Genomic DNA, 25,731 nt, shown 5'->3' with positions numbered 1-25,731 from the left:
TGAGACCAGCCTGGCCAACATGGTGAAACCCCGTCTCTACTAAAAATACAAAAATTAGCTAGGTGTGGTGGTGGGCACCTGTAATCTCAGCTACACAGGAGGCTGAGGCAGGAGAATCACTTAAACCCGGGAGGCAGAGGTTGCAGTGAGCCGAGATCACACCACTGCACTCCAGCCTGGGCAGCAGTTCAAGACTCCATTTCCAAAAAAAAATACATATATATGTTCTAGCAGCACACAGTCACAACCACAGAGGAGCAGCATGACACCTGCTGCCCAAATCACTGCCTTTACCATGTAGCAAAGTTAGTGTGGTCAGCTTGATTGGCAAAAAGTATTCTCTAGTCAGACCCACGTCCCCTTGCTTTGTAGTGTTTCTGGAATTGGCATGCATCTTTTGGTTTCTGGTATGTCACTGTCCAGTTGGTGGGATTTTCCCTTTCGTGAAGGACAGAAAAGCATGGCATCTTTCCCGGGGAGCGGGGTCTTAGGTTGGATTGGATATTGCATCCTTGTAGCTGCACTTCCCTGACTGCTCTGCAAGCCTGAATCTTGACTGATTCCTTAGACTCGTTGCCCACCCACAGTCTTTGCTTTTCTGCTGGTGTTGGCTTTTTACATATTCATCCGTATGAGCTCTTCCTGTGTGTTCTGTATCACCTGTTTCTTTTCTTTCTCCGGGGGGTGAGGGGATGGAGTCTTGCTCTGTCACTCAGGCTGGAGTGCAGTGGCGTTATCTTGGCTCACTGCAGCCTCCGCCTGCCCAGTTCAGGCGATTCTCCTGCCTCAGCCTCCTGAGTAGCTGGGATTACAGGCACCCACCACCGCACCCAACCAAGTTTTGAATTTTCAGTGGAGACGGGGTTTCACCATGTTGGTCAGACTGGTCTCAAACTCCTGACTTCAAGTGATCCAACCACCTCAGCCTCCCAAAGTGCTGGGATTACAGGTGTGAGCCATCGCACCCAGCCTGTATCACTTATTTCTTACAAGCTGTGTGTTTTTCTCCTGATGGCTCATTTGCCCCTTATTTTTAGAGGGTCTTTTTTCTGCGTCCTCAGTTTTAAAATTTTTAGTGAATCTGCCCATGTTGTTCTCCTGCAGCTCTGCCTGGGCTACACTTAGATGCTGTCCCCTCACCCAGGAATTTGCTTGTCTGCTGGTTCTGTGGTAGTTTCTTTTTTACGTGGAAATGTTTCGTTTTTCATCAGTAATGTAAACCAGGGGTCAGCAAACTGTCTGAAAAGGTCCAGACGGTAAATGTGGTAGACTCAGGGCTGTGTGGTCCCTGTGGGGAAACAACTCAGCTCTACCATTGCCAGCTGTAGCTTGCAAGCAGCCACAGAACATGAGTTCATGAGTGGGGTTGGCGGTGTTCCAATAAAGCTTTATAAAAATAAGCGAGAAGTCCATAGACTATAGTTTGCTAATCCCTGGTGTAAACTATTGACAATTTCTCCCAGCCCATGGCCCATGGTAAGCACTCAGTAACCGCCCGTGGCTGTGCTATTTACTTTCAGTGTGTCCACTACCACGAATTATATTAATGTTGTTCCTAATGGAGACACAGTGTTGAACACAAATATTTTATTTTGTCTGAATTCACAAGTGAGATTGGTTTGATTTTGTAAAATACTTGGGAAATGATCCATACTTTTTTATGCTCCCAATCAATTTAAAAAATCACAGAAATTGACCAGGCACAGTGACTCATGCCTATAAACCCAGCACTTTGGGAGGCCAGGGTGGGTGGATCATGAGATCAGGAGATCAAGACCGTCCTGGCTAATGTGGTGAAACCCTGTCTCTACTAAAAATACAAAAAATTAGCCAGGTGTGGTGGTGGGCACCTGTAGTCCCAGCTACTCAGAGCCTAAGGCAGGAGAATTGCTTGAACCCAGGAGGCAGAGATTGCAGTGAGCTGAGATCGGCCACTGCGCTCCAGTCTGGGTGACAAGAGGAAGATTCCATCTCAAAAATTAAAAAAAAAAAAAGAAAATCACAGAAATTATCTACGTGTTAAAAGTCTGGTCAAACTTATGAAACCCTCAGGTCCCAATATGCATTTTTAAACAGAGATCTTAGATTAAGGTTTTAATTTCTTCTGTGGCTATTGTATTCCGTTTTCTACCTCATCTTTTTTTTTTTTTTTTTGAGATGGAGTTTTACTCTGTCACCCAGGCTGGGGTGCAGTGGTGGGATCTGAGCTCACTGCAACCTTCACCTCCCGGGTTCAAGCGACTCTCCTGCCTCAGCCTGCCGAGTAGCTGGAATTACAGACACGTGCCACCATGCTCAGCTAATTTTTTGTATTTTTAGTAGAGTTGGGGTTTCACCATGTTGGCCAGGCTGGTCTTGAACTTCTGACCACAAGTGATCCACCTGCCTCAGCCTCCCAAATTGCTGGGATTACAGGCGTGAGCCACTGTGCCCAGCCAGATTTCTTCCTCATCTTAAGTCAGGTTTGATTATTTGTATTAGCAAATTGTATATTTTGTTTGGATTTTTAATTTTTTTTTTTTTTTTTAAGTGTATTGACAAAGTTATGCACAGTGGCCTGCTGTAAAGTTAAAATTTCTGCTGGGTGCGGTGGCTCACGCCTATAATCCCACCACTTTGGGAGGCCGAGGGGGGTGGATCATGAGATCAAGAGATCAAGACCATCCTGGTCAACAGGGTGAAACCCCGTCTCTATTAAAAATACAAAAGTTAGCTGGGCATGGTGGTGCGCGCCTGTAGTCCCAGCTACTCGGGATGCTGAGGCAGGAGAATTGCTTGAACCCAGAAGGCAGAGGTTGCGGTGAGCCAAGATTGTGCCATCACACTCCAGTCTGGGTAACCACAGCGAAACTCTGTCTCAAAAAAAAAAAAATTTTTTCTGTTCATTTCTGTTCGTGCCTGTTTTTTTATTTACTTTCCTTTTTTTTTTTTTTTTTGGTCGATCAGACTAAACAGAGGTTCGTTGAATTTATTGGTCTTTTCAAAGAACAGGTAATGTTTTATTGATAAAACCTGCCGAGGTTTCTCTTTATTTAGTTGGGAGGAGAGATTTTTCTTTCTAATATTCAACTTCTTTAATCCACTTTCTTTGATTTAGTACCTTTTTTTATAGCTTCTTGAGTTACTATTTTTAGTCTGTCTTCATTCTCAACAAAAAGACCTAAAGCAGTGGTTCTCAGCCAGTGGTGATTTTGATCCACAGGAAGCATTGGTGATGCCTGGAGACATGTTTGGTTGTGACTCATCCAGTGGGTAGAGGCCAGGAATGCTAACATCCTATAACACAGGGCCGCTTCTGCAAACCCGACAGAGTTATCCAGCCCAGAATGTCAGGAGTGCTGAGACTGGGAAACTCAAGTTTAAAGCTATGAATTTTCCTCAGAGTATAGCTTTGGCTAGGTGTCTCATAGTTTGAGATGTGGGGTGTTCTCACTGCTTTTTTTTTTTTTTTTTGAGACGGAGTTTGGCTGTCGTTACCCAGACTGGAGTGCAATGGCGCGATCTCGGCTCACTGCAACCTCCGCCTCCTGGGTTCAGGCAATTCTGCCTCAGCCTCCCTAGTAGCTGGGACTACAGGCGCGCACCACCATGTCCAGCTAATTTTTGTATTTTAGTAGAGACGGGGTTTCACCTTGTTGACCAGGATGGTCTCGATCTCTTGACCTCGTGATCCACCGGCCTCAGCTTCCCAAAGTGCTGGGATTATAGGCATGAGCCACCGCGCCCGGCTCACTGCTGTTTTTTTTTTAAAATAGTCTATCATTTTGGGTTTTCTATGACCTGTCACGGTTTGAGGTGCTGAAGTTTTCTTCCTGTCCTTTCTGTGGCCATTTAGTTCTGGATTTGCTGCATCATGGTTAGATTGACTCACTGACGGTTTCTGCCTTTTGTTTTAGGAATTTGAGATTTTCTTTGTTTCTAATCTAGAATGTGACCACTTTTATTTTTTAAATTTTATTTATTTATTTTGACACAGAGTTTTGTTCTTTTGCCCAGGCGTCAGTGGCGTGATCTCAGCTCACTGCAACCTCTGCCTCCCCAGGTTCAAGTGATTCTCCTGCCTCAGCCTCCCAAGTATCTGGGATTACAGGCACATGCCACCATGCCCAGCTAATTTTTGTATTTTTAGTACAGAGGGGGTTTTACCATGTTGGCCAGGATGGTCTTGAACTTATGACCCCTCAGGTGATCCACCTGCCTCAGCCTCCCAAAGTGCTATTTCTGCCTTTTGTCTTTGGAATTTAAGATTTTCTTTGTTCTGACCTAGAACGTGACCACTTTTAGATTGTTCCAGGACCACTGGACAGGAATGTGTGTTCTCTATGGAGTACTGATTTCAAGTGTTAGAGCAGGCTTGTGGGCAGGTGCGGTGGCTCACACCTGTAATCCCAGTACTTTGAGAGGCTGAGGCGGGCGGATCACCTGAGGCTAGGAGATCAACCTGACCAATATGCAGAAACCCCATCTCTACTGAAAATATAAAATTAGCCTGGGCGTGGCGGCACATGCCTGGAATCCCAGCTACTCCGGAGGCAGGAGAATTGCTTGAACCAGGGGAGGCAGAGGTTGTAGTGAGCTGAGATTGCACCATTGCACTCCAGCCTGGGCAACAAGAGCAAAACTCCATTTCAAAAAACCAAACAAAGAAACCAAAAAAGGCAGTCTTGTGCATTATGTTCTTCAGTCCCACTGTGCCTTTGCTGAATTTCTGTCCCTCTGAGCTGCCTGCCACATTCTAACCCTGTATCTCCACCCAGTCTTTCTCTGACTCTGGTTTTGCCAGATTCTCCTGGCCATTTTAATAGTTTCAGCTTCACTCACCCCAGGAGAGGGTGGTTTCTGCTGCCCCATTGGGAGGCGTGCCCCAGCGTCCCTCGGTCTCATGGCTCCTGTGCCTTCCATCCTCACTCACCTCCGTGTTTGCGTCCACCCCAGCTCCCTGCACATAGCTCTCCATTTACCACCTGTCTGAGGCATTGGTTGAAGGTATCCTCCTCCAAGAGGCTGTAGCTAGGGTTTCCTTGTGGTCATGCTAACATCTTCGGCTTTTATCTCCTGAAGGAGACAGCTCGGCTCCACGATCGCACTTGCCACTGTCAATGTGGGCTCGCTCCTGCCCTGTATCTTTCTTTTCTGCTGAATGTTTCCTTTACTGACTTTGGCAAATTAGAGCAAGAACATGTGCTTTGATTTTGGTCTGGGTATTTGCTTTTGCTCTTGTTTCCTCTCTGGGGAGGGTTTGCAAGTTCTCTTTCTGTGTTCTAGTTTGACTAGCGATTACTCTTATATATATATTTTTTTCCAAGACGGAGTCTTGCTCTGTCACCCAGGCTGGAGTGCAGTGGCACAGTCTTGGCTCACTGCAACCTCTGCCTCCCAGGTTCCAGCGATCCTCCTGCCTCGGCCTCCTGAGTAGCTGGGATTACAGGCACGCACCACTGCACCTGGCTCATTTTTGTATTTTAGTAGAGATGGGGTTTCACCACGTTGGCCAGGCTGGTCTTGAATTCCTGACCTCAGGTGATCTGCCCACCTTGGCTTCCCAAAGTGCTGGGATTACAGGCGTGAGCCACCTCGCCCAGCCCCTATTACACTTTGGACAGGTATTGAACCTTTATTTTTCTCAGTCACAAAAGCTGAAGCGTGTTCATGGCCCTCCTTTCATGCATGAATGAAGACATTGGATGGACTCTCTGTCTTCTTCCCAGTTACTGACATGGTTTCTAGAGAAACTAGAATTTGTCTTGCAGCTTGTTAGGATTTTGTTCGTGCATTTTCTCTTTGTGTTGACGCTTGCAGCTAACTTGGAATCCACATTACGGATAATTGACAAAGCTTTCTACAGTCGGCCTGACTTGGTTGCACGCCACCGTTTTCCCAAAAGGCCTCCTCTCCCTTGTTGGGGTTTTTATTCTTTTAGTTTCTAGTTAGTGTCCTGTAAAAGTGTAAGAAAATGAGTTTGTGGAGAGGGAAGCTTTGCCAGGAGCAATGGGCTGGGGCCTGCAGGGCATCTGAGACTCCCCTGCCTGTCCCCACCCTCCAGACTGTGACTGCAGCGTGGCAGGGACCCAGGGCAACGCCTGCCGGAAGGACCCTCGTGTGGGACACTGCATGTGCAAACCCAACTTCCAAGGCACCCATTGTGAGCTCTGTGCACCAGGGTTCCATGGGCCGGGCTGCCAGCGTGAGTCCCTGGTCCCTGCTCACCCCCACCTGTGCTCAAGGCGGACGCCAGGGGCCTAGTGCCTCTGACCCTCTGACCCTCTGACCGAGCATGTTGGCCGCCCTTCCCTGCAGCCTGCCAGTGTTCCAGCCCCGGAGTGACCGATGAGCACTGTGACCCCGACACAGGCCAGTGCAGGTGCCGGGAGGGCTTCGAGGGGCCCATGTGTGATCGCTGTGCCCCCGGCTACTTCCACTTCCCTCTCTGCCAGTGTGAGTGGCACCTCTCCATGTGGGCATGGGTGGGGGAGGCCTGCAGGCCTGGCCTGCCATGACACCCTCTCTGCTCTGCAGTGTGCAGCTGCAGCCCCGCAGGAACCCTGCCCGAGGGCTGTGACGAGGCTGGCCGCTGCCCATGCCAGCCTGGGTTTGCTGGACCTCACTGTGACCGCTGCCACCCTGGCTACCATGGTTTCCCCAACTGCCAAGGTGGGCAGACGACCAGGGCAGGAAGGGGCCCGGCCTCCCACATGGCACCAGGGCTTAACCCCATTGTCCCCCCACAGCCTGCACCTGCGACCCCCGGGGAGCCCTGGACCAGTTCTGTGGGGTGGGTGGTGTGTGCCATTGCCGTCCCGGCTACATGGGCACCGCCTGCCAGGAATGCAGCCCCGGCTTCCACGGCTTCCCCAGCTGTGTCCGTGAGTGCCCAGGGAGGAAGCGGGGACGGTGGGGTCAGTCCCCACTGCGTGCCCATACCCTATCCTTGTTCACAGCCTGCCACTGCTCCACCGAAGGCTCCCTGTACGCAGCCTGTGACCCCCGGAGTGGGCAGTGCAGCTGCCGGCCCCGGGTGACAGGGCTGCGGTGTGACGCGTGTGTGACTGGCGCCTACAACTTCCCCTACTGTGAAGGTGAGTGGGCAGGTGGCTGTGTGCACCAGGTACCACGCCTGTCTGAGGGTCTGCATGCTATTCACACGCTGCCATCCTGCGACCCTGTCATGTGCAGCCGTGTGCTGGGTGTGCTGCGACTGCATCCACATGCTCTGTGTTCATACGTTGTTCTCGTGCTGTGCAGGCGTGTCTGTGTGTGAGCATCTGCGTCTGTCCTGTTTCGTGAGGGTGCACGTGTGGATCACGTTCCATAGTGTGGGTGCATGTGTCATGTGTTTGTGAGTGTGGGTGTGCATTATGTGTTCTGCATGTGTGTGGTGTTTTGTGAGTGTGGATGTGTCATGTGTTTCATGAGCATGGGTGTGTGTGTCGTGCATTTCGTGAGTGTGGCTGCGTTGTGTGTTTCATGAGCGTGGGTGTGTGTGTTACACATTTCATGAGCATGGCTGCATTTGTGTGTTTTACGAGTGTGGGTGTGTGTGTCGTGCGTTTTGTGAGTGTGGCTGCGTTGTGTATTTTGTGAGTGTGGGTGTGTGTGTCATGCGTTTCGTGTGTGTCTGTGTAGTGTGTTCTGTGAGCGTGGATGTGTGTCGTGCGTTTCGTTGGCATGGCTAAGTTTTGTGTTTCATGAGTGTGGGTGTGTGTGTTGTGTGTTTTGTGAGCATTGGTGTGTGTGTCATGTGTTTTGTGAGTGTGTTGTGCATTTTCGTGAGCACGGCTGCGTTGCGTGTTTCGTGAGCGTGTGTGTGTGTTGTGTTTCGTGAGCGTCGGTGTGCATTGTGTTTTGTGTGTGGTGTTTTGTGAGTGTGTGTCGTACGTTTCGTTGGCGTGGCTGCGTTTTGTGTTTCATGAGTGTGGGTGTGTGTGTTGTGCGTTTTGTGAGCGTGGCTGCGTTTGCATGTTTCCTGAGCATTGGTGTGTGTGTCATGTTTTGTGAGTGTGTGTCACGCATTTCGTGAGCGTGGCTGCGTTGTGTTTCATGAGCATGGGTGTGGGTCATGCGTTTCGTGAGTGGCTGCGTTGTGTATTTTGTGAGCGTGGGTGTGCATTACGTGTTCTGTGTGTGTCATGTGTTTGTGAGCATGGCTGTGTTTGTTGCGTTTCGTGAGTGTGTGTGTGTCGTGTTTCATGAGCATATGTGTGCATTATGTGTTTGTGTGTGGTGTTTCATGAGTGTGTGTGTCGTGCGTTTTGTTGGCGTGGCTGTGTTTTGTGTTTCATAAGTGGGTGTGTGTTGTGCATTTTGTGAGCGTGGCTGCATTTGCATGTTTCATGAGCATTGGTGGTGTCATGTGTTTTGTGAGTGTGGGTGTGCATTACATGTTCTGTGTATGTGTTTTCGTGAGCATGGCTGCGTTTGTTGCGTGTTTCGTGAGCGTGGGTGTGTGGGTTGTGCGTTTCGTCAGTGTGGCTGTGTTGTGTTTTGTGAGTGTGGGTGTGCATTACGTGTTCTGTGTGTGTCATGCATTTTCGTGAGCATGGCTGCGTTTGTTGCGTGTTTCGTGAGCATGTGTGTGTGTCATGTGTTTTGTTAGTGTGGGTGTGCATTACGTGTTTTGTGTGTGTGGTGTTTTGTGAGTGTGTATGTTGTGCGTTTCCTGAGCGCGTGTGTTTATGTTCCTTCATGGGCCTGTGCACGTGTTGGTGCATGTGTAGTGGGTGAATGCTCATGTGTTCGTATGCTTGTTCGTGTGTCATTTGCTATGTGTGCAGGGTCCACGGGTATCCTGTGCAGGGCCATTTGCATGCATGCCCACGAGCAGGTGCTGTGTGGCGGTGTGGCACGTGTGTTGTTCTGGAGGAAGCAGAGAAGTGTGTTTCCATGTCCATGTGGATGGGAGGCGCCTGTGCTGCCCCTCAGCTACTGTGGGGTCGTGGGTTCTGGCCTGGGACGCCCTCGGCCTTCAGGATTGCTCACTGGGGAATGACTGAGGCTCCCTCGTCTCTCCACAGCTGGCTCTTGCCATCCTGCCGGTCTGGCCCCAGTGGATCCTGCCCTTCCTCAGGTGAGCCCAAGTCTGTCTGTGGGCAGGAGATAGGCAGGGACCCAGGCCAAGCTCAGAGTCCTAAGCATGCTGAGCTTAGGGCTTCACGCCTGTTGCTCAGTTGCCATGGCAGTCCCAGGGCCTGTCTGCTCTTTGGGCTGGTCCTCACTGCGGGTGACTGCTATGATCAGGGTGACGGCAGGTGAGGGGCCTTAGCTGCCCTCACTACCCCTTGTCAGGGCTCCATGGCTGAGGTTTATGGGTGGGAGAGCAGGGGTCTACTCTGACCAGCAGTCTTGTCCTCTATCAGGCACAGGCTCCCTGTATGTGCCGGGCTCACGTGGAAGGTCCAAGCTGTGACCGCTGCAAACCTGGGTTCTGGGGACTGAGCCCCAGCAACCCCAAAGGCTGCACCCGTGAGTGTGCCCTGGAGGGAATGGTGAGGCACAGGGGTTCCTCGGGGGGGGGGGGGGGGGAGGGGTGGAGCCTGTGAGTGTGCCCTGGAGGGAGTGGTGGAGTATGGGGGTTCTGGTGGGGGGCTGGAGTCTGTGAGTGTGTTCTGGAGGTGGTGTTGGCATACAGGGGTTCCTCGGGGGGCTGGAACCTGTAAGGGTTCCCTGGAGGAAGTGTTGGGGTGCAGGGGTTACTCCGGGGGGTTGGGGCTGGGCTCTCCTGCCCGCCAAGCATCTGAGTCCTGCTCTGCCTTCCCCAGGCTGCAGCTGCGACCCCAGGGGCACGCTGGGTGGAGTTGCTGAGTGCCAGCCAGTGAGTCTGGGGACTGAGGTGTGGGGGATTTGGGGGAAGGTGGGTCTGGCCCCTCCCCTGCCCCACCTCACCTTCTCCCTCGGCTCCCAGGGCAGCGGCCAGTGCTTCTGCAAGCCCCACGTGTGCGGCCAGGCCTGCTCTGCCTGCAAGGACGGCTTCTTCAGACTGGATCGGGCTGACTACTTTGGCTGCCGCAGTGAGTGTCCACTCGCTCGGCCCAGATCTCCGCCCTGCCTCCCCTCACTTCACGAGGGGGAACCGAGGCCTGGAGGGACAAATGCAGCCTGGGCAACATGAGGCCCGGGTGCCGGACAGCTGCCCCTTGGTGCCTGGCCAGCCCGTGCCGGGTGCGGGGCAGGAGGCGTGGTCCCACCAGATGTGCAGCTCCCTCTCCCCGTTCTGCCCCTGGGCAGGGGCACTGACAAATCCCAGCGCCCTTGCCCAAGCCCGAGCCCGAGGCCTGACTCCACCATCCAGAGAGCCCCAGGCAGGCATCTCAGCCTGGCTGTGAGGGCCCCTGTGAACAGGGGCCTGAGGGGCTATCGGAGGCTGTGTGGGGACCGGGCAGCCTCTGACCTCTCACACCCCGCCTTCCCCACAGGCTGCCGGTGTGACATTGGCGGTGCGCTGGGCCCAAGCTGTGAACCGAGGACAGGTGCCTGCCTGTGCCGCCCCAACACCCAGGGCCCCACCTGCAGCGAGTGAGTCCCCCTTTCCCACTGGATGGAGGGGGCAGGGCAGGCAGCTTGTCCTCCGGGACTCTCTCACCATGGGCTCACATCAGGCCTCACCCTCCCTGGGGATCCGGGGCCTCTGTGCAGGGCCAGGCAGGATGGTTGGGCTGCACCTGACCAGCCCCTGCCGTGGCCAGGCCTGCAAGGGACCACTACCTCCCGGACCTGCACCACCTGCGCCTGGAGCTGGAGGAGGCTGCCACGCCCAAGGGCCATGCCGTGCGCTTTGCCTTTAACCCCCTCGAGTTCGAGAATTTCAGCTGGAGGGGCTACGCACAGATGGCTCCCGTCCAGGTGGGTGCCGTGCTCCCCACCCAGGCTCAGCATGGAAGTGGAGCCAGGTGTGGCTGGCAGGAAGGGGTGGTAGGCCCCTCGAGGGCCCAGGCCTCAGGCTGGCAGTGGCCAGGGAGAGTGACCTGACGCTTCTTGGACACCCAGCCCCGGATCGTGGCCAGGCTGAACCTGACCTCCCCTGATGTTTTCTGGCTCGTCTTCCGATATGTCAACCGGGGGCCCACGAGTGTGAGTGGGCGGGTCTCTGTGCAAGAGGAGGGCAGGTCGGCCGCCTGCACCAACTGTGAGTGGGGTCCCTGGGCCGAACCTCCTGCCCTGCCCACCCCCAAACCCCTTCACTCTCCTCTGGGTCATGTGGGTGGTAGGACTGACCTGTCCCCCACCCTGTAGGGCATGCAGCCTTGGGGGTGTCCCAAAGGGCTGGGCTCAGGAGTCTCACACCCTACCTCCCCAGGCACAGCACAGAGCCAGCCCATGGACTTCCCACCCAGCACGGAACCTGCCTTCATCACCGTGCCCCAGAGGGGCTTTGGAGACCCCTTTGTGCTGAACCCTGGCACCTGGGCCCTGATAGTGGAGGCCGAAGGGGTGCTCCTGGTGAGGCGAGGGCCGGAGTGCAGGCTGGGGGCAGGGTCAGGGGGCCTGGGGGCAGGGCCGGGGGGCCTGGGGTAGGGTTGGGGACCTGGGGGTAGGGTTGGGGGCCTGGGGGCAGGGGCAGGGCCGTGGGGGGCAGGGTCAGAGGTTGGGGGCAGGGTAGGGGGGTTGGGGGCAGGGTAGGGGGGCTGGGGGCAGGGTAGGGGGGCTGGGGGCTGGGTCGGGGGACTTGGGGGCAGGGTTGGGAGGTGAGGCCTGTCCACTTTCAGCACCACCTCCACCTCCACCTCCACCCTGCAGGACTACCTGGTTCTGTTGCCCAGTTCGTACTACGAGGCAGCGCTCCTGCAGCTGCGGGTGACTGAGGCCTGCACGTACCGGCCCCCTGCCCAGCAGTCCGGGGACAAGTGAGAGCCATGCAGGCGGCGGGACGGGGGGGGGGCTGCCTGGACCCCCGCTGTGCCTAGCTTTCCCCCACCTAGGCTGGCTCTGGGGACTTGAGCTGACCTGGGGCTGACCACAGCCTCTGTCCCCCCAGCTGCCTCCTCTACACACACCTCCCCCTGGATGGCTTCCCCTCGGCCGCGAGTCTGGAGGCCCTGTGTCGCCAGGACAACAGCCTGCCCCGGCCCTGCCCCACAGAGCAGCTCAGCCCATCACACCCACCGATGGTCACCTGCACGGGAAGTGACGTGCGTGTCCTGGGACCCTGCAGGGCAGTGGGTGCTGTAGGACCTTGGCCCGGGGGTTGGGGGTCCTGTATCAGTGGCAGGTTACAGGAGCAGGGTACTGCCTCAGGCGATGGAGCCCAGTACCTACTCGGGGCACCCAGCCCCCCGCCTCCCGCCTCCCACGTGTGACCTTGGTGCCTAACTGTACATGGGGTCTGCTGCGGCCTCCACAGACAGCCCAGCCCCCACCACATGCCAGGAGCTGTCCAGGCAGGGGGGCTGGGACTGAGCGGGGGCAGGGCACACCCTGGGTTCAGGGAGTTACTGGAGTGGGAGGGGAGGGTGGTGGGAAGGGCAAGGGGTGGTGGGCTTCCCATCACCCCGCTTTCCCTGCAGGTGGATGTCCAGCTTCAGGTGGCAGTGCCACAGCCGGGCCGCTATGCCCTGGTGGTGGAGTATGCCAACGAGGATGCCCATCAGGAGGTGGGCGTGGCTGTGCACACCCCCCAGCAGGGCCCCCAGCAGGGCCTGCTTACCCTGCACCCCTGCCTGTACAGGTGAGTGGGTGCCGGAGGAGCTGGAGTGAGGGTGTGCCTGGGGCTGCCCCACCTGCTCACCACCACCACTCCCCCCTCCCCCCCTGCCGCAGCACCCTGTGCCGGGGCACTGCCCGGGATTCCCAGGACCACCTGGCTGTCTTCCACCTGGACTCTGAGGCCAGCGTGCGGCTCATAGCCGAGCAAGCGCGCTTCTTCCTGGTAAGGACCCCTCGGCCCCACCCCAAGGGGTCAGCTTCTTTTGGAAGATTTGAAACATCATTGGATGGGAGAGGACAGTGGAGGTCCCAGGTCCCCATGGTGGCTGCACCTATGGACTCGTGCCCAGCATGTTTTTTCTGGAACTCCTCCTGTGAGTGCTCCAGATTCAGTCCCTTTTGCCGTTCCCTCAAGCCGTTCTGTGTGCTTGGGACAGAACCTACAGTCACAGCTCCCGGAGCCCAGGCCCCGCCCTAGATGCCCCCAGGTCCCAGGCAGCTGCCTTCTGGCACAGACACTGTTGGCTGGTTTTCTGTTCTGGATCTTTTTTCTTTTTCTTTTTTGTTTGTTTTTGAAATGGAGTCTCGCTCTGCGGCCCAGGCTGGAATGCAGTGGCGAGATCTCGGCTCACTGCAACCTTTGCCTCCTGGGTTCAAGTGATTCTCCTGCCTCAGCCTCCCAAGTACCTGGGACTGTAGTCGTCTGCCACCACGGCTGGCTATGTTTTATATTTTTAGTAGAGATGGGATTTCACCATGTTGGCCAGGCTGGTCTTGAACTCCCGACCTCAGGTGATCCAGCCACTTGGGCCTGCCAAAGTGCTATGATTACAGACTGGGGAGCCACTGCGCCTGGTCTGGAATTTTCTAGAAGTGCCACACATTGTGTTCTGTGCAGCCGAGTCTCCCACTGTTGTGTCTGCGGATGGGTTGCCGTGTTCCGAGAAGCCAGCCTGGCTTGACCACGCAGGGGAGGGAGGCAGGGAGGGCTCATTCACGGCCTTCGCCAGGTCTTGGGAGAGCTGGGCCTGTCCCACCTGCTGGCACCAAGCAACTCTCGAGATGAGGGTAGGGGGACAGTGGCAGACGGGATAGGGGAGGGGGAGGAAGAGGGTCGCAGGAGGAGCCTCACAGGCCCAGGAACCGGCCCACACTGGTCCAGGGCTATGGTTTGTGCAGCCGGAGCAGGGGCAGGGGGGCTGCCTGCACAGAGCAGGACTGGGTGGGACACCTCGTCTGCCCCCTCCTGGGTCTGAGCTGGGTGACCACTCCGCACTGTACTGCTGTACCCTCGTCCTCCCCATCCTCCCCTTTCCTCCTCGTCCTCCCTTTCCTTCTTATCCTCCCCGTCCTCCCCTTTCCTCCCTGTCCTCCCTGCCCTTTCCATCCTCCCTGTCCTCCCCGTCCTTTCCATCATCCCCACGTCCTCCCTGTCCTTTCCATCCTCCCTATCCTCCCCGCACTTTCCATCCTCCCCATCCTCCCTGTCCTTTCCATCCTCCCCGTCCTCCCTTTCCTCTCCATCCTCCCTGTCCTCCCTTTCCTCCCCATCTTTTCCATCCTCCCTGTCCTTTCCATCCTCCCCATCCTCCCTGTCCTCCCCATCCTTCCCATCCTTCCTGTCCTCCCCGTTCCCTGGTGTTGCAGCATCTTGTCCCTCTGCCTGCAGCACAGGATCACTCTGGTACCCATGGAGGAGTTCAGCCCAGAGTTCGTGGAGCCCCGGGTGCACTGTATCAGCAGCCACGGTGCCTTTGGCCCCAGCAGGTAGTGGGGCTGGGATGGGCTGAGTGGCCAAGGGCCTGGCGATGGGGCCAGCTCTCACTCACCCATGGTGCTCCTACCAGTGCCGCCTGTCTGCCCTCACGCTTCCCAAAGCCGCCCCAGCCCATCGTCCTCAGGGACTGCCAGGTGCTCCCGCTGCCACCCGGCCTCCCGCTGACCCACGCACAGGACCTCACGCCAGCCACGTCCCCAACCAGACCCCAGCCTCGGCCCCCTACCGCTGTGGACCCCGATGCAGAGCCCACCCTGCTACGTGAGCCCCAGGTGAGGGCCACAACATCTGGAGGGATGGGACCGTCGGGGCAGGACTCTGGGCCCCAACCCAGGGCAGGCGGTCCAGGGGGCTGCAGCGGCTCACAGCTCAGCCTGCTCACTGGAGCCTGTCTCTACAGGCCACTGTGGTCTTCACCACCCACGTGCCCAGCCTGGGCCGCTATGCCTTCCTGTTGCACGGCTACCAGCCGGCCCACCCCACCTTCCCTGTGGAAGTCCTCATCAACGCTGGTCGCGTGTGGCAGGGTGAGTATCTGGGGTGGGGGCTGGAGGGGCTCCCACACACGATGAGCCTGGAAAGCCTGCGCCACAGCGTGGCCTTTGCTGCCTGCTACGAGTGACGGGCAACGTGACTATCCTGCTGTCAGTTCTCAAACTAGCTGCCCTTGTAGGCCGCCGCCCCAACCCACCTGCCCACCCGCCCCCTTCCCAGAAAAGCCTGGATCTGCCAGCCTGGGTCCCATGTCTGCCTCATGCACTGGGAAGCCCCTCGGGCTCCATGGCACTCAGCAAATTGAGAGCTTGCCCCAGGATGCTGGCTGGCAGCATGTGTGACCCTCAGCTTGTTCTGGTTCCTGGCTTGGCCAAGCTGGGGTCCCATACCTAGAGTTGACCTCTAGGTGCCCCACGTGACATCTGCCCTGTCATATGTGGCCAGCCCCTGTGATGTGAGGGGTGGGCCTGGCAGGCCTCATGGGCATGCCCCATGCCTGTGGCCGTCGGCCAGGGGACACTCCTTGACTGCCCTGGCACTGCCTTCTTCCTCCCTCTGGGAGTCTAGGGTGTTGGGGCTGGGCCTGACCCTGCCTTTGTCCCCCGCCCAGGCCACGCCAATGCCAGCTTTTGCCCACATGGCTACGGCTGCCGCACCCTGGTGGTGTGTGAGGGCCAGGTCCTGCTGGACGTGACCCACAGCGAGCTCACTGTGACTGTGCGCGTGCCTGAGGGCCGGTGGCTCTGGCTGGTGAGTCCAAGCTGGTGTCTTGCTCAGGGACCAGCTGTCCTTATACTAGTCACACCACTTGGACTGGGTCTGTCCTTTCCTAGGCCTGCCCTTTCCTAGGCCTGCTAAGGCCCAGCCTTGTGCCCAGCAAAGCAGCTTTTGCCTCTGGAGACCTCCCAATCCATCTTGTGAGGCTCCACAGGGGCCCTGGGCCCTGCACCCTGCACCCTGCTGGTCAGGGTGGCTTTCCTGCAGGAGGTGGGGCCTGGACTATGAGAGAGGGAGCAGGAAAGCGTGGCCAGTAGACAGAGATGTGGAGACGCCAGGAGGCCTCATCCACGCTGCTGCCATCTCACTCCCCTCAAAGCTGCTGTTTGGCTAGGAGTGGCTCCCCCAGCGGCCAGGGCCTAGAAGTGGGCTGTGCTGCTGTCACCAGGACCCTGAACTGCCTGCAGGACCCTGTCCCGGCCAGCCTCTGGGGGCCTCCCCGCTGTAGGCTCTTTCCCCGCGTGAGGGTGACCAGGCCTCACCCCTAGGATTATGTACTCGTGGTCCCTGAGAACACCTACAGCTCTGGCTACCTCCGGGAGGAGCCCCTGGACAAGTCCTATGATTTCATCAGCCACTGCGCAGCCCAGGGCTACCATGTCAGGTGGGCCGGCTCCGGCAAGGTGGGGTCTGGGGCGGGGTGGGCCGGGAGCAGGTCTCACCACCTGCTTCTCCATGCAGCCCCAGCAGCTCACCCTTGTTCTGCCGAAATGCTGCTGCCTCCCTCTCCCTCTTCTATAACAACGGAGCCCGTCCGTGTGGCTGCCACGAAGTGGGTGCCATGGGTCCCACCTGTGAGCCCTTCGGGGGCCAGTGTCCCTGCCGTGCCCACGTCATTGGCCGTGACTGCTCCCGCTGTGCCACTGGCTACTGGGGCTTCCCCCATTGCAGGCGTGAGTACCCCAGTCCCAGGGTGCCCAGTGGTGGGGAGATGGTGCTAGAGCCCAAGGTGGACAGGGCGACCAGAAAGCAGGGCACAGAGGTCAGGAGAATGTCTGGAGCCGGCAGGGCAGTGCTGCTGCCCCATCCGTGGGCCTGGGCCCAGGACAGGCTTCAGGGACCAGCAGGTGGTCCCCATCCCCGATGATGGTGACATTGATTCTGAGTAGCTGCCCCACGTCAAGAGCTGTCCAAGGTTCAGCGCCTGGGGCAAGGGTTCGTGTTCTTGTCTCCCCACCACCACACTGCCCCATCCCCTAGGGCTACATTCGGGGCCTCTGAGAGGGGCAGGCTGGGGAAGACGGGTGAGCAGTCCCTGTGCCCACCCACAGCCTGTGACTGCGGTGCCCGCCTCTGCGACGAGCTCACGGGCCAGTGCATCTGTCCGCCACGCACCATCCCTCCCGACTGCCTGCTGTGCCAGCCCCAGACCTTCGGCTGCCACCCCCTGGTCGGATGTGAGGAGTGTAACTGCTCAGGACCTGGCGTCCAGGAGCTCACAGACCCTACCTGTGACACGGACAGCGGGCAGTGCAAGTGAGGGCCCAGAGTGGATCACTGCAGCCCCCGGCAGCCTTAGGGTCAAAATTTCCTCTTGACAGCGGATCCTGGTGCCCGCCCTGCCCCGATTTGTGCTCCCTGGATGCAGCAAAGCCCTCTCCTCCACTTCTGGGAGATGCTGCCTGGGTGAGGGGTGCCTACAAGGTCTTACTTAGGCCTGAGTGACCTGGGGTGGAGGGGCTCAGCCTCTGCCCCCGCCACAGGTGCAGACCCAATGTGAGCGGGCGCCGCTGTGATACCTGCTCTCCGGGCTTTCATGGCTACCCCAGCTGCCACCCCTGCGACTGCCATGACGCAGGCACTGCGCCCGGTGTGTGCGACCCTGTCACCGGCCAGTGCTACTGTAAGGTAAATGAGGGCTGGGCCCAGATCTGGCCTCTCCCTCCAGCCTCCTCAGCTGAAACAGCACCTTTCTGGGCAGCTTGGGCTTCCTGGAAGCTTTTGGGAGAGTCATCCCCACGGGTAAGTGGGTACCGGGAACCTGGGGTCAGGCACCTGGCACCTGCCAACCACCCTCGCTGTCCTCTCATCCCTAGGAGAACGTGCAGGGCCCCAGGTGTGACCAGTGCAGCCTTGGGACCTTCTCCCTGGATGCTGCCAACCCCAAAGGCTGCACCCGCTGCTTCTGCTTTGGGGCCACGGAGCGCTGCCGGAGCTCAGCCTACACCCGCCAGGAGGTGGGCCTGCAGGGGGGTGTGGTGCCTTCCAGGGAGGGCGCACATGGGACTGCACACAAGATGGGTCCCTCTGACGTGTGTGTGCCCACAGTTCATGGACATGGACGGCTGGGTGCTGCTGAGCACCGACAGGCAGGTGGTGCCCCATGAGCGGCGGCCAGGGACAGAGGTGCTCCACGCAGACCTGCGGCAGGTGCCCGAGACTTTCCCCGAGCTATACTGGCAGGCCCCGCCCTCCTACCTAGGGGACCGGGTAAGCAGGGCATCAGGTCTGGGGAAGGCACCATGAGGGTAGCCAGGATACCTGGGAGGGCTGTGAGCTGGGAGTGGGGCTCTGTCCAGGGAGGAGAGCTCTGTGAGGGGCCCTGAGCACAGGTATCTGGGCCCAGCTCAGGGCCCAGTCCTGGCGGGGGCCCAGACCAATGCTGCTGGGCTCTGAGTCTGTGGCCAGGGTCTGGCCAGGTCACCTCCGTCTGTCTACCTCCAGGTGTCATCCTATGGCGGGACCCTCCGTTATGAACTGCACTCAGAGAGGCAGCGGGGAGATGTCTTTGTCCCCATGGAGAGTAGGCCAGATGTGGTGCTGCAGGTCAGGGCACTGAGCTGACGTCACAGGGCGGATGGGTGGGTGTGGCCCAGGGTGTGTGCCCACCCTGACCTGGCCCATGTGCCTCCCCAGGGCAACCAGATGAGCATTGCATTCCTGGAGCCAGCATACCCCATGCCTGGCCACGCTCACCACAGGCAGCTGCAGCTGGTGGAGGTGAGGGGAGCTGGCTTGGGCACCCAGGTCCCTCCTGGACCTCAGCACAGGCAGGAAGACTGGAAGGGTCACCAGTCTGCTGTGCCCATTCTCCACGGTGGAAATCAGCTCAGGAGCAGAAGCAGGGCGGGGGCTGGGGAGTCCACACACCCATTGTCAGACGTCTTCTGCTCTGGTCATCCTGGGGGTTTCACGCTGTCTTCCCGCCTGCTTTGTGAGTCCCTGATCGCTGAGGGGTGAGCAGCTGTGCAGGGGCCCTTGGCTTGCTCCTCTGTGCACTGCCTGTTAGCGTCTTTCGCCCATTTCTCTTTGAGTTGTGGATCTTTCTCCATCCGTTTATTATTCTCGGTGCCTGTCCTGTCACACTTCAGAGTAGCAACTGTCTCCTCCCAGTTCACAGCTCATCTGGTTTCCCTTAAGCTGGTTTTTCTGAGACAGAGTCTTGTTCTGTTGCCCAGGCTAGATGGAGTGCAGTGGTGCAATCTCGGCTCACTGCAGCCTTTACCACCCAAGTTCAATCGATTCTCCTGCCTCAGCCTAGCTGGGGCTCCAGGCAGCCACCACCATGCCCAGCTAGTTTTGTATTTTTAGTAGAGTTGGGATTTCAGCTGTGTTGGCCAGGCTGGTCTTGAACTTCTGACTTCAGGTGATCCTCCCACCTCAGCCTCCCAAAGCACTGGCATTACAGGTGTGAGCCACCATGGCCAGCCTGAGCTGTCTTTGATGAATGGTCTTATAGTTGTCAGAGGTCTGGACCACTGTCAGGTAGGGCTTGAATTTGTCCTTTTTTTCTTTGGCAACAAGCGTTTTTGCATCTTAAGAAAGTATTTATCTCTACTTGATCAGAAAGTACACACCTATATTTTCTTCTAGAAGCTTGGCTGTTGTCTTTGTGTATTTCAGTTCTTAAGGTGTCTGGAGCTGTTTGATGTGTGGTGTGAGGCAGGGATCTAGGTGCTAGCTGGCCACATGGGAAACTGGTTTTTCTACCTGTGTGTACCTCCCCCTCCCCTGTGGTCTTTGTGCCCCTCCATCCCCTATGGGGTTGGGGAGATCTGTTGTAGGCTCCCTGTTCTGTCCTATTGGGTGTGGCTCCACTGAGGTGCCATCTTGGACCTGCAGGGGAACTTCCGGCACACGGAGACTCGCAACACTGTGTCCCGTGAGGAGCTCATGATGGTGCTGGCCAGCCTGGAGCAGCTGCAGATTCGTGCCCTCTTCTCGCAGACCTCCTCAGCCGTCTCCCTCGGCAGGGTGGCACTGGAGGTGGCCAGCCCAGGAGGCCAGGGAGCCCTGGCCACCAATGTGGAGCTGTGCCTGTGCCCCGCCAGCTACCGGGGAGACTCATGCCAGGTGAGGTCAGGACAACACCAGGCTGTGAGGCAGCTCACCTGCACATGGCCTTCCCTCCAGCGTGCTGGTGTCCACTTCCTTGCTGCCTCCACCTCCTGTCACCCTCCTCACCTCTCTTCCCCTGCCCTGCGAATGCTGCTGGCTGACTCATGGGTCTGCCCGTCCCCTGCCACCTGTCCGCCTGCCCACCTGCCCCTCTGCCTGGCCCTCCATGAACATATCCTCCATACCCATTTCCCACCCATCCCAGTCCCTGCTCACTGGGTCACCCGGATGTCCCCCACCAATCATCCTGACATCTGCCTGTGCTCATTCGTCCAGCTGCTAGTCTGTCTGCTGTAACTTTGCTCCTTCCATATGGGGAGGTTTGTGGTTGGACATCTCCTAGAAAGAGCTGCAAAGAGTGGAAAGAGAAGGCCCTGGCCCATTGGAAGGGGTGGTCCCCAGCCCCAAGGCCTGGTTTGTTCCCAAGCCAGGACATCCATGTGGCTTTGAGAGTTGTGTCCTCGCACAGCAGCCAGGTGCTGGCCCCCTTCCAGCCTGCCGGGACCAGGAGTTCCTGACCAACCTCTGACCAGAGGTGACCATGCTCCGTGGGCCTGGGGCTCCCAGTGCCTTGTGCCTGAGGATCCCTGAGGGTTTGACCTATGAGCATGAAGGGTGGGGCCCTTTTCTTCAATCACTGTTGCCGCCTCCGCCCCCTGTACTCCCCCAGGAATGTGCCCCTGGCTTCTATCGGGATGTCAAAGGTCTCTTCCTGGGCCGATGTATCCCATGTCAGTGCCATGGACACTCAGACCGCTGCCTCCCTGGTTCTGGCATCTGTGTGGTGAGTGGGGACCAGTGGGGCCAGGGGGGCAGCATTCACCAAAGGCACAGTCAGGTGTGCCAGGGAAAAGCCAGGAGCTGCACTTCTAGGTCAGCTGAGGTGTGGGAAAGGGCACTGCCCAGGTAGGGAGGGCACTGTCTGACCTTGGGCACAGTCTCAGGCAGGGTGGGGGGAGCTGCAGACTCGGGGGTAGGATGTGGGAATCCACCATGGCACCGACTGTCCACTCTGCCCCAGGGCTGCCAGCACAACACCGAAGGGCCCCACTGCGAGCACTGCCAAGCTGGCTTCGTGAGCAGCGGGGAGGACCCCAGCGCCCCCTGTGTCAGCTGCCCCTGCCCCCTGTCAGTGCCTTCCAACAAGTAAGCCAGCCTCCTCGAGGGGCAAAGCCCTGACATCCCACCCTCTCCCCACTGCCCTCGCCAGAGGCCTGGACCCCCAATCCCTGGCGTGTGGCCCAGCCTGAGCACAGTGCACTCACCCAGGCCGAGGCACCACCTGGGGCATAGTGACCGACACTGCTGGTCTTTGCAGCTTCGCTGAGGGCTGCTTCCTGCGAGGTGGCCGCACCCAGTGCCTCTGCAAACCTGGTTACGCAGGCACCTCCTGTGAGCGGTGAGCCAGGGCCGGGGCAGCCAGGCAGGGCCTGAGTGTTGACCCCAGAATATGAGAGGGTGGGGGCCACAGGCCACTGACGGTCCCTCCCCACCCCCCCAGGTGTGCGCCTGGCTTCTTTGGGAACCCGCTGGTACTGGGCAGCTCCTGCCAGCCTTGCGACTGCAGTGGCAATGGTGACCCCAACTTGCTCTTCAGCGACTGCGACCCCCTGACAGGCGCCTGCCGTGGCTGCCTGCGCCACACCACCGGGCCCCGCTGTGAGCTCTGCGCCCCCGGCTTCTATGGCAACGCCCTGCTGCCCAGCAACTGCACCCGTAGGCATTGGGCTGGGAGAGCCACGCCCTGGGAGGGCTGCACAGGGAGGAGGGAGGCCTGCTGGGCGTACCCCAAAAGTAGGCTGCGTGCCCGGTGCTGGGACCCAGCCAGGACAAGGTGGAGCTGGCTCTCTGGGCTCATGGTCAACCCTTTGTCCCTTGCCATGATCAATCAGGCCGCTTCACAATCAGGCCTTTCTCCATCACACCCTTTCTGCCTACCACAATCAGACCCACCTCATAGCAGTATCACAGTCCTGCCCCCACCCATGATCTGGCCCTTTCCCCTATGATCAGGCACTCCTGGCCCATGATCAGGCCCCCCACTTCACGATCACATTCCCCTCTCCCCCCACAATCAGGCCCCCTGGTTAGACACTACCACCAATGCCCCACCACTTCAGTGCACATAGGCCTTCAGAGCAGGCCATTGTGGGGAGTCCACAGGTCCCTCAGGCCTGGTGGAGGTGGCCTGGGATGGGAGTGGGTAGCTGGGTGGTCTGGGCAGCCTGGAGCAGACAGAGCAGGAGTGAAATGAGGGCTTGGAGGGGGTGCCTAGGGGGGATCTGGGGGGTGAGAGGGCCTAGGGCTGCAGTCACGGACCCCTTCTGTAGGCTGTGACTGCACCCCATGTGGGACAGAGGCCTGTGACCCCCACAGCGGGCGCTGCCTGTGCAAGGTGGGCGTGACTGGGCAGCGCTGTGACCGCTGTCAGGTAGGGCTGTGGGCTAAGCAGGGCTGGGTGGGTGGGGCTTTGGGACTAGAGGTGGGGCCTGGGGAGAGGGTGATAGATGGAGCTGAGGGGCAGGGTTTGATGAGCAAAGCCTCTGTGGTTGGGGCCAGATGGGCAGGAACCCTAGCCTCCAGGTTGGTCTGGGACAGTCTTGAGGGCTGGGCAGGACAGTGACCACAACCTGTGCCACAGGAAGGACATTTCGGCTTCGATGGCTGTGTGGGCTGCCGCCCATGTGCTTGTGGACCGGCCGCCGAGGGCTCCGAGTGCCACCCCCAGAGTGGACAGTGCCACTGCCAACCAGGGACCAGGGGACCCCAGTGCCGCGAGTGTGCCCCTGGCTACTGGGGGATCCCAGAGCAGGGCTGCAGGCGTGAGTGCCAGAGGGTCACAGGAGGGTGGGTGGGGACTTCTAGGTAGGGGATGCCCCAAGGTCCCAGGCCAGCCACACTCACCCAAGCCTTCCACCTCAGGCTGCCAATGCCCCGGGGGCCGCTGTGACCCTCACACAGGCCACTGCACCTGCCCCCCGGGGCTCAGCGGGGAGCGCTGCGACACCTGCAGCCAGCAGCACCAGGTGCCTGTTCCGGGCGGGCCTGGGGGCCACAGCATCCACTGTGAAGGTGCGTCTACGACACCCCACTTTCCCAACCTGGGTGGAGTGGGATCTGAGCCCCACACTGCCTGGTGACCTGTGTTAACTTCGACCTCCCAGAGTGTTCCCAGCTGCCCTCCATTTCCCTGTGGAGACCCATGCCTGTCCGACTCCATCCATGCTGTGGAGCGCTGTGGCTCCATTGCTGGCTGCACCCCTCTACTGTCCCTAGCCTTCCTATGCGCCCTGACCCCACCCCATCTGCTGGCCCCATCACCTCTGCTGGCCCCACCATCTCCACTGGGCCAGCTGCCTCCACGGGCCCCACCCATCTTCACCTCACCCGCTGGCCCCACCTCCTCCACTGGCCCCACCCATCCACTGGCCCCACCCCTTACCTCCACTGGCCCTGCCCCCTCCAATGGCCCAGCCCCTTCTGGCCCCACCCACATGCTGCCCCACCTCACCAACTGGACCCGCCCCCTCCACTGGCCCCACCCCTTGCCTCCACTGGCCCTGGCCCCACCTCACCAACGGGACCCGCCCCCTCCACTGGCCTCAGGGCCTCATCCCCACCTCACCGTATATTCACCCCTTCCTTGTGCTGAATTACTGGTATCCACTCAGTTCCTTGCTGACCTGACCCCTGTAATGACCTTTCAGTTCCTGGGAGTCCCATGCTGGCTTTTGACCTCCACTAACCTTGTCGTCTTCATCCCAGCGCAGTCTCCTCTGCCAGCCCCATGCTGACCTCATGACCCCACCCTGGTGCCATTCCTCTGGCTTCCCCCGTGACCCTGGTGCTGGCCTCATTGTCTCCCTGGCTGACTCCGGGCCCTTCATCCTCATCTCACTTCTACCTGACCCCATGACTCTGCCAGAACCCTAGGACCTCTCCATGGGTCCTGTGTCCCTAAGCTGACCTCATGACCCTGGGACCCCAGCTGGTCATCCTCCCCTGCCCTGCCCCCATGACTCTGACCTGTGACTCCATACTGCCTGCAGTGTGTGACCACTGCGTGGTCCTGCTCCTGGATGACCTGGAGCAGGCCGACGTCCTCCTCCCTGCCATCCGCCAGCAGCTGCGTAGCATCAATGCCAGCTCCGCCGCCTGGACCCGTCTGCACAGGCTGAACGCTTCCATCACCAACCTGCAGGTACTGAGCGTCCTGGCCTTCCCTCCCTAATCCGGGGCCAGTGCAGGCCCTCACCTTCCACCTCCCCCAGAGCCAGCTCCGGATCCCCTTGGGCCCCCGCCACGAGACAGCACATCGGCTGGAGGTGCTGGAGCAGCAGAGCGAGAGCCTCAGGCAGGACGCACAGCGACTGGGCGGCCAGGCAGGAGCCCCGAGATCCCCAGGGCCCCGGGCAGCTTTCACCTGGGTTCCCTGCCAGCGCTTCCCTCATCCTTGTTTAGCAGATGTTACCTCAGGCTTTGCACAGGTGTCCGTGTAGGGGACAGAAGCTCAAGAGTGGTAGGGGTTGGCCACGTCAGTGAATTGCTGTTTACATAATGCGGTTGTTTACAGCATATAATCTCACTCAGACATCTTTTTTTTTTGAGATGGAGTTTCTCTCTCGTCGCCCAGGGTGGAGTGCAATGGTGTGATGTCAGCTCACTGCAACCTCCGCTTCTTGGGTTCAAGTGATTCTCCTGCCTCAGCCTCTTGAGTAGCTGGGGTTATAGGTGTGGTGCCTGCCACCACGCCCAGCTACTTTTGTGTTTTTAGTAGAGACGGGATTTCTCCATGTTGGTCAGGCTGGTCTCAATCTCCCAAACTCAGGTGATCCACATGGCCTCGGCCTCCCAAAGTGCTGGGATTACATGTGTGAGCCACTGTCCCCAGCCTCAAATATCTTAATGAGTAACTATTATTAAATTGACAGTAATTAACAAATGGCAAATAATAACCAATTAGTTAAGTAACAAGCAATAAACAGCAAGTCATCAGATAGTAAAATAGATATGAGGTCCCTGTTCCCTCTTCCCTGGGACCCTCAGTGCACCCCAGACCCCAGGCCCTCCCTTGCCACCCCTGACCCTCACCCACCAGCAGCTCGGGCTAGTGGGCTCTGCCTCCACAGGCTGCAGGGACCCGAGACCAGGCGGAACGGTTGCTGGCCGGCACCGATGTCACACTGGGCCAGGCCAAGATGCTTCTGGCAACCATCCGGGCTGTGGACAGCACCCTGAGTGGTAGGGGCCAGCCCAGCAGGGCTCAGAGCCAGGAGGGCCACCTGGGGCAGGGGAGGGAGTCCTGGCCAAGCTTGGCCTGGAGGAACGGGCAAGGTCTGTGTGCTTAGGTGGGAGATGGCGCCTCTGGAGTAGAACACGGTTGGGAGGTGGGCAGCATAGCTGTGTGGCCAGACAGGCAGCCCAAGAGACACCTGACCCCTCGCCAGCCTCCCCAGGAAACATGCGTTACATGTTCACACTCACAGACCCCATAATGCAAACTGAGACAGTGTTGAGGACAGATGTGGCTCCCCAAGCTGACCTAACAGGACCTGCTGGCCCACCCTGAGGGTCGTCCAGGAGTGCTATTTCAGCAGAGAGCAGGACTGGGAGCAGGGTGGGCAGGCAGAGAGGGGCAGGACCAGCATGAGAAGGCCTTGGGAGCTGTCTGAGCAGACTGGTGTCAGTGTTGGGGAACTGCAGGAGGT

General features: G+C 58.4%; 1 protein-coding gene across 9 annotated transcripts in view; it reads left to right on the top strand.

Annotated features, from left to right (window-relative positions):
- Window positions 1-25,731, top strand: part of LAMA5 (laminin subunit alpha 5) — a 56,981-nt gene that overhangs the window by 21,706 nt on the left and 9,544 nt on the right. For 7 of the 9 annotated variants that reach the window (XR_013535271.1, XR_013535270.1, XR_013535269.1 and 4 more), the window contains exons 12-51: window positions 6,044-6,184; window positions 6,298-6,435; window positions 6,517-6,651; window positions 6,729-6,863; window positions 6,939-7,076; window positions 9,012-9,064; window positions 9,354-9,459; window positions 9,756-9,808; window positions 9,899-10,004; window positions 10,410-10,509; window positions 10,680-10,836; window positions 10,981-11,119; window positions 11,291-11,433; window positions 11,731-11,837; window positions 11,969-12,122; window positions 12,498-12,658; window positions 12,751-12,859; window positions 14,306-14,403; window positions 14,484-14,685; window positions 14,814-14,940; window positions 15,519-15,658; window positions 16,174-16,289; window positions 16,367-16,578; window positions 16,957-17,161; window positions 17,389-17,533; window positions 17,722-17,862; window positions 17,954-18,115; window positions 18,350-18,451; window positions 18,542-18,625; window positions 19,748-19,978; window positions 20,694-20,807; window positions 21,045-21,169; window positions 21,342-21,422; window positions 21,525-21,739; window positions 22,354-22,454; window positions 22,665-22,845; window positions 22,946-23,095; window positions 24,073-24,224; window positions 24,295-24,405; window positions 25,153-25,264. Coding sequence is in view for 6 of the 9 variants with exons in the window: in XM_078372067.1 (XP_078228193.1) it covers window positions 6,044-6,184; window positions 6,298-6,435; window positions 6,517-6,651; window positions 6,729-6,863; window positions 6,939-7,076; window positions 9,012-9,064; window positions 9,354-9,459; window positions 9,756-9,808; window positions 9,899-10,004; window positions 10,410-10,509; window positions 10,680-10,836; window positions 10,981-11,119; window positions 11,291-11,433; window positions 11,731-11,837; window positions 11,969-12,122; window positions 12,498-12,658; window positions 12,751-12,859; window positions 14,306-14,403; window positions 14,484-14,685; window positions 14,814-14,940; window positions 15,519-15,658; window positions 16,174-16,289; window positions 16,367-16,578; window positions 16,957-17,161; window positions 17,389-17,533; window positions 17,722-17,862; window positions 17,954-18,115; window positions 18,350-18,451; window positions 18,542-18,625; window positions 19,748-19,978; window positions 20,694-20,807; window positions 21,045-21,169; window positions 21,342-21,422; window positions 21,525-21,739; window positions 22,354-22,454; window positions 22,665-22,845; window positions 22,946-23,095; window positions 24,073-24,224; window positions 24,295-24,405; window positions 25,153-25,264 (5,382 nt within the window). In the remaining 3 variants the exon portion in view is untranslated. The remainder of the gene's footprint in view (window positions 1-6,043; window positions 6,185-6,297; window positions 6,436-6,516; window positions 6,652-6,728; window positions 6,864-6,938; window positions 7,077-9,011; window positions 9,065-9,353; window positions 9,460-9,755; window positions 9,809-9,898; window positions 10,005-10,409; window positions 10,510-10,679; window positions 10,837-10,980; window positions 11,120-11,290; window positions 11,434-11,730; window positions 11,838-11,968; window positions 12,123-12,497; window positions 12,659-12,750; window positions 12,860-14,305; window positions 14,404-14,483; window positions 14,686-14,813; window positions 14,941-15,518; window positions 15,659-16,173; window positions 16,290-16,366; window positions 16,579-16,956; window positions 17,162-17,388; window positions 17,534-17,721; window positions 17,863-17,953; window positions 18,116-18,349; window positions 18,452-18,541; window positions 18,626-19,747; window positions 19,979-20,693; window positions 20,808-21,044; window positions 21,170-21,341; window positions 21,423-21,524; window positions 21,740-22,353; window positions 22,455-22,664; window positions 22,846-22,945; window positions 23,096-24,072; window positions 24,225-24,294; window positions 24,406-25,152; window positions 25,265-25,731) is intronic. The other 2 variants (XM_078372065.1, XM_078372064.1) reach the window with 1 other exon arrangement.

Source organism: Callithrix jacchus, chromosome 5, assembly GCF_049354715.1.
Source record: "Callithrix jacchus isolate 240 chromosome 5, calJac240_pri, whole genome shotgun sequence".
In the NCBI taxonomy this organism is placed as follows: domain Eukaryota; kingdom Metazoa; phylum Chordata; class Mammalia; order Primates; family Cebidae; genus Callithrix; species Callithrix jacchus.
Note: the sequence above shows the minus strand (reverse complement) of the source record. Positions and strands in the feature narration are given on the sequence as shown.